We start from the raw sequence: 13691 nt of genomic DNA, 5'->3' as shown, positions 1-13691 counted from the left end.
GGTGGTGATAATGGCAGTGCTGTGATTCACCAATGTCTCAGATCATTTCTAGAGATGGGCATATAACTCTTGGAATCACTCTAGATGTGCTGCATGGTTCAATGGATGTGGGCCCCCCATTGGATCACACTTCTGACAAGGCCCTTAAACAGTCCTTGTAGCTGGTTACCCATGATGTATATAAGGGTATCCCGGCATACTTCCTATGTTCAATGCCCTGCTGAAAAGGCAAGAAGCTGCTTCTGAAAAGGTAATCATTTTCTGGGAGTGACTATAATCTTCCCAAGCCTCTCTCTGGGCAGTACACAGAGCACAGACGTCTGTTCCCTCAGATCTCCGCTGAGACAGGAATTGTGCCAAACTCTGGAACAAGAGAGTGCTGAGAAAACTTGCTGCGGTTTCCTGATCTCTTTGGCTTCAGGAGGCCTTTCCTGTTGTTGTTCAATGTTTCCCGATGGCTTGGTGTTTTTTTTCCAAAATACTGTAAATAAATGGCAGCCCATTCTCAGACAGGACTATCCAGCAGGGGTCATCATAAACTAAAGCAAAGGAACAGCTCTAGGTTAGCAGAATGTAGAAGGGCCTTTGCATTCTCATGACAAGTCAGTGGTACCAGCTACTCCAAGTTTATTCTGAAATCAGCCCCAGCAAATCCAGTGGGGTTTACTTTGTAGTTAGCAGGCTTAATAATTTGGGGCTGGGTGTAAGTCATTTAAACCACCAGTCTTCTCTAGACTGTGTTCAACTGAGTCACCCTGGAGACATGGAAGGGTTTCTTATGCATTTCTGTTTGTTTTTTTATCTCAGATCAGCTTTTCAAATCCTTCACCAAAATTCCTAAAATGACACATGCTTTCTGCATTCCCAAGGATTGCTTAGCCATGCTGATAAATCATTGCAAAGGAAATTAGAGGGCAGGATTTATACCCCATGATTGCTTATTTTGTGAAGACTGTGCTTATCATTCTATTTGTTACTGACATTTGTCTAATTCAGATCATGAGTTGTCTCTTAGTCCACAAGCTACTTTGGGTCATGTTCAAATAGGTATCTAAAGTGTCTGACATAGACCGACCACAGTGGAGATTACTATACTTTGGAGCTAATTTTCCAACAATACACTATCAACAGTATCGTAACTTGACTGAAGTAATCACAATTGTCTGCAATGGCAATAGAAATGATACTGGGAATTTCGCCCCCCAAGGAAAACCTATTTGATGATGCACATCTTGACCAATGGTGCAGGGTGGACATCACACTGCATATAGGTCTTAGTTTGTCCATTCATTTTATCACTTCTTTTGATCTGTGCAGCAAGTTGATGAAGATGAAGTGTTTTGGTACTAAAACTGGTCCAAAAACGCAGGTCTTGGTCTTCGACTGTAAGGGCCTGTTCACATACCCAGCAGGGATGGTGGCAGCAGTGGACCCTCCAAGTTTCCCTATTTTCCAGGGAGGTCCCTGATTTAGAGAAGCCGTCCTGGTTTCTGATTTCATCCCAGAATGTCCCGCTTTTCCTTAGGGTGTCCCTATTTTCATTGGAGAAATGTTGGAGGGTATGGAGTTATCCGAACACTGAGCCGTCTGAGGGCAATCCTGTATAAGGAAGTGTTGTTGAGGGCTTTTTTAACATTTAATGTTTTATTATGTTTTTATATATGTTGGAAGCTGGCCAGAGTGGCTGGGGCAACCCAGGAAGATGGGTGGAGTATAAATAGTAAAATTATCTTTATGGGATGGGTTGTCCCTATTTTCATCAGAGAAATGTTGGAGGGTATGGAATAGAAAGCAAAACTTTGACTTCCAGCCCATGCTGGTTTGTCTAAGCATCTACCACCACACACATGTTGAAGATGCTGCCACTCAGATAGACATGAGAGAATCATAGAATCATAGAGTTGGAAAAGAGCACAAGGGCCATCCAGTCCAACCCCCTGCCAAGCAGTTTGTTCTTGTTCTGTTTCACTTTCTTATGCACCCCCCATAAGTCTGTTCTGTCTAGTTTGTGCATTAATCTTTTTGGGGTGTGTGGTTTTTTTAAAGGAAATCTGCACAAACAAATTCCATTTAAATGTATTTCCCCTTCAAACATGCATTTTAAAACATATTTTGATTGGGGAACAGGTTTGAGCCAAGATAAACAACTTGGGTAGCATGAAAGCCAATGAATATCTATGTTTCTGTCCATACATTCGGTTCAGAAGATACTGATTGTATTGGAATTTGCAAAAATAAAATTCCTTAAGAGTCCATTTGCCTAACCACAAATGTGCCTTTGGGGTGTGCATCCTAAAAGTCAAAGTGCTTATGTGGCAGCTGAAAAGGCAAGGAAGGTGAGAGTGTTTTAGTTCAGCAATTGAAGGGAAGAGGATGCAGTTGTTTTATTAAAGCCCAGGCACTTGAACCAGTTTCTCCAGACGAACAGCTTAAACATTAGTTGGTAGAGTAATGATGCTGATAAGTTAGAAAGAACATCAGAGAGTGTTTGGGAATATCTAAGCAGTTCCAACTTTAGCTATGCAAGTAATAATTTCTCGACTAGAAACACAATAAATCAGCTTGTTCCCAGCAGGTTGAAGCCAAGGGCAGCCTTGGCTCCCCCTCTCCCTTTCCCTATTTATGTCACCTGGTGCCCCCCCAAATGCTTTGCTGGCCAGGGCTGATTGAAGTTGTAGCCCCAAACATCTGGAGGGCACCAGGTTGGGAAAGGCTGGTCTAGACCTCATGGACAGATGAACAAATCACTGGGTCTGGATGGCACCCGCCCAAGAGTTCTGCTAAAATCAGCCTCCATTCCTGGGAAAAGGAAAATGGCCCACTTAATGCCAAATTTTAAAAAGAGACAAATTATCTGCATTTAATGTCACTTCAGCCTGTGGCAAATTTAGATTGATCTGGGGAGGATGGGTAGACTGAAAGACCTCCCTTTGGGGCAGGAGTTAGGGCACAGCTTTGAACAAGATGCTTTGTCTACGATGCCGCACTTGAAACTCTCCATTCTCCATGTGTCATTGTGGGTTTTTGCAAAAAGGCGTGATTGCTTGCTTTCCTGAAATGCTCGGCCTTTCATGTTGCATTTGCTTATTATAGCTCACACTTCGAAGTGTCTAAGGAAATCTGAGTCAACCAAACCTTTGACTGTTAGCATCTTTAAAGTACCGGATACCTGCATATATGCAGGTAATAGACTTGCAAATATCTTTGACAATCTCTTCTACTGGATTTGCGGATGATTCTCATTCATGGCACAACATCATCTTTGATCTGAAAGCATCAGTTGCTGGATACAGCTAGCAGGAGCACACACGTTGCCATAAACCATTCCCTACCCATTCGTTTTAATCATCACACAGATCAACAGGATTTAGTGCAACAAGCCAAACATATATTATTGATATTCTATTAATCATCTATTACTTTGTGTATGTCTTGGATGTAGGCAGGACTGATAAATAATGAACTGAACCATCTAAAATGCTTCAGCCCAATCAGTTAAATAGCATGCCTTTTGTTTGTTTGTTTTTAAAGGGTTTGTTCTGTATTAACATTTGACGTGGATTTAGCTGTTCTACTTTGAGAGTTTGGTGAAGACAAGAGTAGCCCTCTTCAGCTGCTATACTCCTTATTCTGGAATCTGCACTGTATGTGAGCACAGCCTTATGATGCAGGTTCTCCCCTTAGCATCAGCCCATGCAACTCAAATGTTTGGAAGGAAAGAGGCAGCTTTCACGTCCGCAGGCTCCTCACATTCTAGATCCTTGAGCAATTGGGCTTACGAATCTCATGGAAGTCTAGATCTGCAAAGGTTCCCTCTCTTGCTTCCTCTGTAAAGGTCAATGCCAGGGGGAAGGGGGGCATGTGTTCTCCATAACCGTAAGCTTAATGCCTGAAGAGAGCATGCATAGATATGCTGCCCCCCTGCCCTGCCAAGAGGTATCCATGTTCCCCATATCTACTTGTGTCCACTAGGGGGCAGTACCATAATGAAACAGTCATTCGAAGCAGAGAACAAATATTGGTTACAGCTGGCGGCTTGCTTGGGAGTGAAACTAACTAACCACGAGCTCAGGTTCAAACTTTAACTCTTAGTAGTGTGGCAGCTCCAGGAGCAAGGGAAGAGCTGAGCCTTGCTTCATTTACTGTGCAACAGCCCGCTTCCATGGTAAGTCAGTATGATCTAGCACTGCATATGAGGAAAGCCACCGAGTAAATGCTATAGGGGAATGTCCAAAATCTGCTCAGTGTCAAACCAAATCAACATTCAGGGCCTGAGAATTTTTGGACACCCACAAAATGCATCTGGGTTTGTCTGCACCCACATTCATATGATAGAAATCACAAATGTTGACACACATTTCAGCATATATCTATCTATCTAAGGTGGATTGAATTTTAATAGATAGATTTTGTTTGTTTTTGTTTTTTCTACTTGTTTTATATTTTATTAATTTGTTTTATTGATTTTTAATTCTTATTATTTTAAATAAAAAAACGCAAACTGTTTCCTTTTATGCTGCCTCTCTCGATATGCAGTTGAGAAATCAGAGAGTCCCTGTAATTTTGTTGAGAATGGGTTATAGCATTCTGGTCTGGGCAGGTGGGGATCAGCCTAGATTTCTATTACAAATCAGTCACAGCGTTGAATAATACCCTCTAACTTCCTCTTGTACGTGGCTTTGCCCAAACACTTCATGAGAATATTTTCTAATTCCAGAAACAGACGAGTATGGAAATACTGTATAATTATATAGCAGACTGTCTGGCAGGTGGGATGGTAAAACACCTCAAAGCGATTATGTGCTAATTCCACTCACTCAACTGGTTTTTGAGTGGGGTGCGCCCGGGTGTTTCTCACTTCAGGACAGGAGAGTGCAAACACCACCATTTCATGCCTTTAGGCAGCCTTGAATTGCTGGTTTGTTTCAGTTGACAAATAGATAATGTCCTTCCATTTCTCAGGGTGTGACTTGTTGCAATAGGTTTCAAGGGCCAGTTATGCAAATGGAGGCACCTTAAGCCATATAAAATTCAAGGAAATTTTCTGACATTTTTTTCTGGAGGTGATTTGCCTTCTGGAGCTATATCAGCAAAAGCCTATTGTTAGCCTCACTGAATTAGCCCTTATCATAGTTTGTTGACTTGGATGGAACCAAGGAGATAGAAGGACGCGCGTGGCCCTGTGGTGTACACCACTGACCCTTGGGCTTGCCGATCAGAAGGTCGGCGGTTCGAATCCCTGCGATGGGGTCAGCTCCCATTGTTCGGCCCCAGCTCCTGCCAACCTAGCAGTTCGAAAGCATGTCAAAGTACAAGTAGATAAATAGGTACCACTCCAGTGGGAAGGTAAACGGCGTTTCCGTGCACTGCTCTGGTTTTGCCAGAAGCGGCTTAGTCATGCTGGCCACATGACCCGGAAAAACTGTCTGCGGACAAACGTCGGCTCCCTCGGCCAGTAAAGCGAGATGAGCGCCACAACCCCAAAGTCACTCGCAAATGGACTTAACAGCCAGGGGTCCTTTACCTTTACTCTTTTTAAGGCGATAAAAGCATAGAATCTTGGAGTCGGAGCGGCCTCTAAGAATAATCTAGTCCAACCCCCTGCAATGCAGGAATATGCAGCTGTTCCTAACGGGGATCGAACCTGCAACCCTTTAGTGAAAGAAGGGCCTTGCCTACCCCACCTGCTGTGGTTCTGTTGTCAAACAGCACCCGCTGTTAGGAAGATTCTCCTAACGTTTAGCTGAAATCTGCTTCTGCCCCATAGATTCCAGGCCTATCCTCTGGAGTGTGCCTGCAAAGAATGGCCAGCACCTTCAGCATGAGAGTCTTTGGTGCTTTTATCCCCTTATTCTGTGTCAAACTGGAGGAGATCAAAAGGCCCTGTCCATGTTACCCAAGGAACGGCCATTGGGGAAGTCTTGCTTGCTACTTACATTGGCAATGGTGGAGACAAAGAGCATGATGACTGTGGCAATGTGGACCACAAAAATACCAGCCAGTAGTACCAACATCTTGGCTCCTCACGGCAAGGGTCTCTCCGACGCAGAGAAGTCTACTAGGGAGAAAACAGACAGACGGCAGCATATGAAACCTGGTGCTGAATCAAAAGAACATTGTTTTAAACAAATCACTGTGTATCTTCAAGAAATGAAAGGCACTTGTCTTAAACCCATGGCAGTGACAAAATCATCACCTTGGTTCTGCAAATGCGAGAAAATCCTCTGTTTAATTACCCTGAAATGCTATTGAGGCACTGTAAGTACTGCAACTTGTTTTTCAGGAAATTAAAAGCTGGTTTGTGGAGAAACGAGGGATGTGTAGAAAATTAAATTGAATACGTTTACAACTTCAAAGAAAGTTTATAGGTATGGTTTTTAAAAGAAAAGGTACACTTTTGAAATTACATGTTACCCCACCCTCCTTCTAAGGAGCTCAGGGTAGCTACGTGGTGTTCTCCCCCCATTTTATTCTCACCACAAGATCCTGCTCCACCATGATCTCCCGATACTTCATATCTCAGCTTTGTGCTCCAAGCAAAAGGGTAAATGTCAGAGTCAAGAAGGGAATTTTGCTTGCCACATCCCTCAAAACATCCTTAAGCACATCACGTGTCTAGCTGTTACATGGAGATGCCAAGATTGGATCTCCCAACATAATTTTCTTATTCTCAAAGCACACAAGAGAAGGGGCAGTTTGGATCAGGGGTTATCCTGGCCCTAACACAATCTCATCATCACCCAGCATCGCTACTTGCGATCAGCCATGGAGAGGAAAATATACAGGCACCCATATTGTGCCTGCTTGTTTTCCCTTCTACAACCAATTAATCCAAGGGAGCGACCTTTCCCTGTATTACATCAGGATATCCAGTTATGGGCCTCCCATGTTTCATGCAGTTTGCTCTACAATTTGGCTCAGGCCTGGCTCTAGGTAAGGTCCCAGTGGCACGGGGCACCAGGGTGCCGGGCCGGCAGGGGGGGGGGCACTCGCGACGAAGCTGCGAGGAAGCCGTGCTGCATGCTGCGAGGGTGGGGGCGCCGGAGCGATCTCTGTGCCTCAGCGCCAGGGTGCCCAACCTGCTTGAGACGGCTCTGATTTGGCTATGTGTTGTTTATTTGTCAGTTTCAGATTTGTGTCTTGCCTTTCCCACCAAATGGTGCTCCAGACAGCTCACAGAAACAAGATGCACTTCAAAATACATGATAACAAATGAAAAACATTCATAAAAGGTAGGTAAAGCACATCAATTAAAGCAAAACTGATATAAAAACAAGTTCTATTGCAACATATTTACAATGGCCATAAATACCTATGAGTTCAAAGGCCCGAATGAATAAAAACATTTTTTGCCTGCTGATGGAAGGTCATCGGAGAAGGAATGATATGGGCCTCGCTTGGCATGACATCACAGAACCTGGGAGCAGTAACCAATAAGGTCCTCTCTTGAACTGCTCCTGAACATATTTCAGATGTTGGTGGGACAGAGAGAAAGACCTCTTCTGTAAATCTTAAAACCTGATCAGGCTTATATGGGAGAAAATTGCATTCCAAGTAACTCGATCCTAAGTCCTATGGATAGCTTTATTGGTCATAGCTCACACTCAGAATCCTTATGGGAATCACATGCGAGTCATCACATGCCAACTCTGGTCAATAGTCTGGCCATATCTCTGCAAAAGTCTCCTCGCCACTGCTGAATCTGGACATCTAGGACCAAATCTAGCCAAGCACCCAAATGGCAAAGCTGAGACTTCAGGGGGAGGTTGAGCTGGGCTGCTGAATGTCTCTAAATACTGTACCAGTTCCAACAGGTGATGTGGGATTCAGTAGATTGTGGTATAACAAGGGACTGGATATGTCTGATAGTGGGCCTGCTAAACAGTTTCTTGAAAAACCTAAGACCATACAATCTTCTGGTATCTCAGTCCTCTGTCTGTAAAATGGAAATAATTAGAGTTTGCTATTCTCTTGCTATGCTGTGTGTAAAAGGATATCTGTCAGTCAGAGGCTGCAGTGACATGCAGCAAGGGCATGGGATTTCTCCTGTGCATCATTGAGTATAGCAGGAACCTTGCAAGAGCACAGTCATGCTGTGCCACTTTCCTGGAGGATTTCAGTAAAATGGACTCTGATAATGGCAGCAGCAGTGAGTCATAGGAAACACAGACATTGTCATGATCTGACATCGAGAGATGCGTGGGCGTGTTGGGTTGGGGGTTTTCTTCCTAATGAACCAGCCGATTCATTGACAAGTCTCGTGCCTTCACCTGGTAACAACATCCATTTTTGACTGCTAGCTTTTCTTGAACTGTATAACCAAGTGCCTGTTTATACAGTAACTGTGTTTTTAGACACCAAGTCCAATTCTCCCTCTTGCAGTTGGTACAGTCCAGGAGAAGCATAGCCACTTGAATCTGTTGCTTGCACAAGCTGGCCCTAAGTTGCCAGGGTTGTGGCTGGCATCCCCATCAGCTGTGTGCTAGGAGGTTTTCAGGCCACACGCAATGGCATTTAGGAAAGCTTGTTGTTGGGAGGGAGGGATCAATGAGATTACTGTAGTGGTTCCTGCAGAAGAACAAGTCATGCTTTGAAACATGGGGCCCACCCAATCCTTTCTAATACAGTGACCTTGCATCAGTACATTTCTGAAGAAAGCCACCATTTATTTGCAATTAAGTTGATTCATTTTCCCATTCTTTCCTGTCTGTGCAACAAGCTCTGATTAACCAAGGGATTTCTCAGTGGGGCCGGCTATTTTTGTTTGGGGAAAAAACCTTTAATGTCTTCTTAGTCACTCATCATTGCTGAGAAATAGAAGCAGCTGCTGAGCTTTTCATGAGAAATCATTGATAGCCCTTGTCAAAATTCCTTTTTACTATAGGATCCCTGCTTTGGCTCTCCTTGTGCCACTTATACCTGAGCTAATTCTTTAGCCCTAAATATTCCCTCCACCCATAGCTGCCAAGTTATCCCTTATTTTAAGGGATTTTCCCTTATGCTGAATAGGCTTCCTCGCGAGAAAAGGGAAAACTTGGCAGCTATGCCTCCACCTCACCCCAAAGAAGTAGGTCATACTGGTTTCTGAATAGCTGTTCACCCGCATCACTCAAATGGGCAACACTGATGTAGGACATCCCATCAACAGCCAGAGGGTTGCCATATTAATTCCTATTATGTACAGGGCCCTTGGGTACCCTTTGTGGGATCACTGCCACTGGAGCTCAGGCCACACAGTATCAGGAGCAATTTCTGCATGCATTGCATTAGTGTCCTAAGAACATAGGACTAGCCCAGCTGAATCAGCCCAGAGGTCTATTTAGCCAACCATTCATTCTGTTGACACAGTGGCCAACCGGATTCCTAACAGAAGCCCCAGACAGACATGCTCAGTCTAAGAAAAGGCTATCAATATCTTCTATTTCATTGGAACTTGCTTGCCCACTCCAGATGTGAAGATCTCTCAGCACCTCAGGGTATATTGTCCAAGTGCCACCACTAGGACAATGGTGGTGATGCTCCCACACCAGGTCCCTTCACAACCTGTTAGTGAGTCTGCAAACAGAATTGCTATAAAGGCAGCTTCCTTCTGCAAATCACTCGGTGATCTGACAGTCCTGGTCTAACGCATTGGTGAAATCCAAGCAGTGCAATCTGATGCATTTCTACTCTGAAGGAAGCAGGCCCATGATTCCTATGGGACTTACTCCTTGGTAAGTGTGTATAAGACTGCAGCCTACATCAGTGCAGAATTCTCCGTGTTTATTGGACTCATCCAGGGGCATGGTCCAGCAGCCAGTTATCAGGAAGAAATACAGTGGGAGATTAGAAAGGGGGGAGTGGAGACAATATAATAGCACAGCTTCCCTGTAATGATGCATTCCACGGACGTCTTAACCACAGGGCTCTGCAGAGTCACATGTGTTACTCATTTATTCTACCTTCCCCTCTCCCTCCTCTCCATCTAATTGCAGTCTTGTGTGCGAGAGAGACAGCAGCTTTTTAAAATTATTGGGTCGTTCTTGGAACAAAATGGTACTGTTTCCCTCCATTTTTACCGGGCCTGTCAAACTTTACTAGCTCCTTACCACTTATCCCGCACCAGGATCAACAAATAGCCAGCACAAATGCTCAGAATTAACCAAATTAGTTGCATGCAGGTCTAGGCAGGGAGGCGTTTCTTCACCTTTCGATTCTGTCTCAAAGCATTTCTTCCATGATCACAAGGAAGGTCCTGCTGAATCTGAATCCAGCATTCTGTGCCTCAGAGTGGACAGCCAGATTCCTACAGGAAGCCTTCCAGCAAGACAGGAGCTCAGCAGCACTCTCCTGCTTGTGATTCTCAGCAATTGGTATTCAAAGATACTGCTTCTGTGGGTCAGAACTTCTGACCCAGGAGCATAGCTGCCAAGTTATCCCTTTTTTACAGGGATTTTCCCTTATGCTGAATAGGCTTCCTCACGAGAAAAGGGAAAACTTGGCAGCTATGCCCAGGAGCACACAGCCACCAGGATTAGCAGCCACTGGTAGCCTGATCCTCCATGCAATTGTCAACCCCCCTCTTAAAGCTGTCCAAGATGTAGCATTTCCTGTGTGCAGAAGCCTTGCCCTTTCCTGCTGCCACTTACCCCTCTAGGGCCTCATCCTTGCTTCTACTTTGCCTTTAGTTTTCCGCTTCACTTTTATTCTCTCTGCGAGGAAGCCTTCCAGACAAAAACCTCTGCATTCCATGGCAAGGCTTTGCAATAAGAGGTGGACTTGTGGTGACGGTGAGAGAATCTTTCTCCCCGTAAAGTCTCACTACAGGGGCATCCTTGTATTATTAATCAGTCAGCCATAGCTAAGAGAGTCCCTCTGACCACACACAGAGTCCTTGGGTGCTTCCAGAAGGGTGTTTTCCTATGGGATCAATGTGCCACGTGCATGTGTGCTTTTGGAAGCATCCACGCAACATTGTTGTCACCAGCATTTCCGCCTCATTTAACCCAGATTTACCTTTCGCATGAGGAATCAGAAAAGTTTTTTAAAAGCCATTTATTGCCAACGACTCTTTTGCAATATCTGAATGACCCGTTTACAGTATTATAAGCCCCCATAAGACTCCATGGGCAGCCCTCGTCTCAGGCAATATCACAGTTTGCTGCTGTTTGTTGGACATCCAGCACCACTTCTTATCTAGAAAGTATAGAGATATTGCACATGCCAAGGTGGTTTCTTCTTGACAAGAAAGTTCCTGATTTGCTTAATGGATGGATCTGCTGTTCTTTAACACCTACATTTAAATTATACACACACACCCCACAATTTGTGTTTGTTTGCTTATAGATGGTTGTTTCCTAATAAACAGCTTACCACACACACATCCCACCCAAGTGCTTCTTTTCTGTTTTTGCCTGGAAATTCAAGGGTTTTGATGTCTTGTCTGATTGCTGCTTTACCGTGCTCAGGTAATCCTGATAGAGGATGAATCAGAGAAAGTGTAATGAGTTTTCTCTGAGCTGAAGGCTTCATCTGTCTGCTGCCTTCTAACAACTCTCAGCACCTTTAACAAACTACAGTTCCCAGGATTCTTTGGGAGAAGCCATCACTTTTTAAAGTGGTATGACACACACGTAAGCAGGACAATGCTAACGGAAAGACAGGTTTTTGGCATCTTGCTTGTGTTGGGATGGTGGGGGGGGGGAGAGAGAAGCCCTGGAAATGTCAGGACCAAATTTCAATCTAGTAAATGCTTGCTAAAGATCAACTGCACCTGCAGTGAGGTGGGAGGAAATATGCACACAAAGCGCCACACATGCCTGTGATGTTTTATTGTGGCCTCACCCTGCTGCAAGAAACAAACACTTTGCATGCCTCTGAGCAAAGAGTAACAAAAAAGTCACCCTGGCTCCAGCTGTTCTGTCAAGCGAGAAGATCAGTGTCTGTAGCTCCAGCCTGGAATGCAGAAAAGGTGAGGCCCTCCTGTCACAATATCACTTGGGACAATGAACTCATTCATGTTATGGATGTCAGTCTAGAAGATTGCAGTCAAGGGTCAGAGGAGAACGATTGCATTTAGATCCTCTATCAGATGAAGGACTGCCGAAGAGGAATGCAGATTTGTAGGGTGGTTGACCAAACTCACACCCTTAAACCTCACTCATGGGAAAGGTACAAAGCTGCCTTATACCAAGGCAGATTTTTTTTTGTCCATCTGGCCCAGTACTGCCCACTCTGACAGGCAGCAGCTCTCTGAGGTCTCATTCAGGACTCTTTTCTATCTTCTACCTCTATTGTCAGAGGCAGAATGACTTTGAATACCAGTTGCTGGAAATGGCCGGAGGAGAGACTGCTCTTGGGTTCAGGTCCTGTTTGCAGGCTCTTCCTATGAGCATTTGGTTGGCCACTGTGAGAACAGGATGCTGGGCTAGATGTACTTATAATCTCCTCAGTCAGAAATGTGGAGCCTGTGACTACAACTTCCACCATCAAGTCAGCAACTTCAAGAATAGCAGTAGAGAAATATAGGAGATGTAAGTACACGTTGGGTTAGAAAGACAGTCTAGGAAGTTTGGAGGTTCCTCTATCTACCATCTCTCCATGCGAATCCGATCACCCTTAATGCAAGCTGAGTTGCATTCCCACAACTTCCAACACCTGCAACTCCCATCTTTCCTGACCATTGACTATGCTGGCTGGGGCTGATGGAGACTGTAGTCCAACAAGATCTGTAGGGCTATGGGCTCCCCATCTCTGCCTTTTAACTAGAGATGCAAGGGACTGAGCCTGGGATTTTCTGCATGTGCTCCTTCCCCTCATACAGGATGTAGTTGCTGCTGCCACAGCTGCCACATCAATAGCGCTGTGGTGAAGGGAGATGACATGGGAGCGTGGAGGGACCTTCCTCAATTGTTTACTGGTTGGATCATCAACTACCCAGGGACAGGTGCAAGGGAGGGTGAGAGTGCAAGTGCAGCTGACGCGAGGGTTCAAAGTGGTGAAAAGGCTTTTGACAGTGTGTGATGAAGTATGCAAGGAACTTTGAGTGGGGTAGGGAAAAGCCAGGGGAAGTCTCGCAGAGCTATGAATGTTCTTGGACATTCCAAGAAGCCTTCATGGTGGAAGTTGCTTGGGTTGCACTGAATTCCTCTTAGACCAGGATTCTCAAATTGATTATACTGGGTCATCCCAACTGAAGTGAATGACAATCAGCTCACCAGGTGGTTCAGACCCCTTCCCCCAGCTTGTGATGATACAAAGGGTGGGAGAGGACAAAGCCATGGTGGTGCAAAGCAAGTTTTAAAATTCCTTCGTCAGAGTCCCTAGTCGGGAAGCAAAGATGTTGCCCAAACAGAAGGTTTCCTCTGTTAGCCTGCTGCCTTTACAATCAATGCAAGTGGTGGAGTATGGAAGAATTTGTTGCATTGTGAGGGCGTGGAGCATGCTCAGGGATCTGGGGGTGGGGGCAGAGGGTGGGTGTGAGGGCACAGTTCTCCCAAACCTGGCAGAGCTCCTGTGCTGCAATGTGGTTTCTCAGCCGCCACTTTCCACAGCTCACCTGTATAGTAACCAGCCATCCAGTCTCCTTCCTCCATCTCTGGCAACAGGATCCCCACCTCTCCCATAATACACACAGAAAGAGAGAAAGAAGCAGGAGCGAGGAGAGTGAAAAGGGGTGGGCAGAAGAAAAATGGAAGAAAAGGGGGAGTGAC

General features: G+C 45.0%; 1 protein-coding gene across 2 annotated transcripts in view; it reads right to left on the bottom strand.

Moving 5' to 3' along the window:
* The window catches only part of EMP1 (epithelial membrane protein 1), a 30189-nt gene that overhangs the window by 4966 nt on the left and 11532 nt on the right, over nucleotides 1–13691 (bottom strand). Inside the window, exon 2 of one of the 2 annotated variants that reach the window (XM_035127544.2) lies at nucleotides 5937–6055. In XM_035127544.2, coding sequence (XP_034983435.2) covers nucleotides 5937–6014 — 78 coding nt within the window. In that variant the 5' untranslated portion in view covers nucleotides 6015–6055. Of the gene's footprint in view, nucleotides 1–5936; nucleotides 6059–13691 lie in introns of both variants that reach the window. The other variant, XM_035127543.2, reaches the window with a different exon arrangement.

The sequence above is a fragment of the Zootoca vivipara genome, chromosome 10 (assembly GCF_963506605.1).
Source record: "Zootoca vivipara chromosome 10, rZooViv1.1, whole genome shotgun sequence".
Taxonomy (NCBI): domain Eukaryota; kingdom Metazoa; phylum Chordata; class Lepidosauria; order Squamata; family Lacertidae; genus Zootoca; species Zootoca vivipara.
The sequence above is the reverse complement of the archived record's forward strand: the minus strand, read 5'-3'. Positions and strand labels throughout refer to the sequence as shown.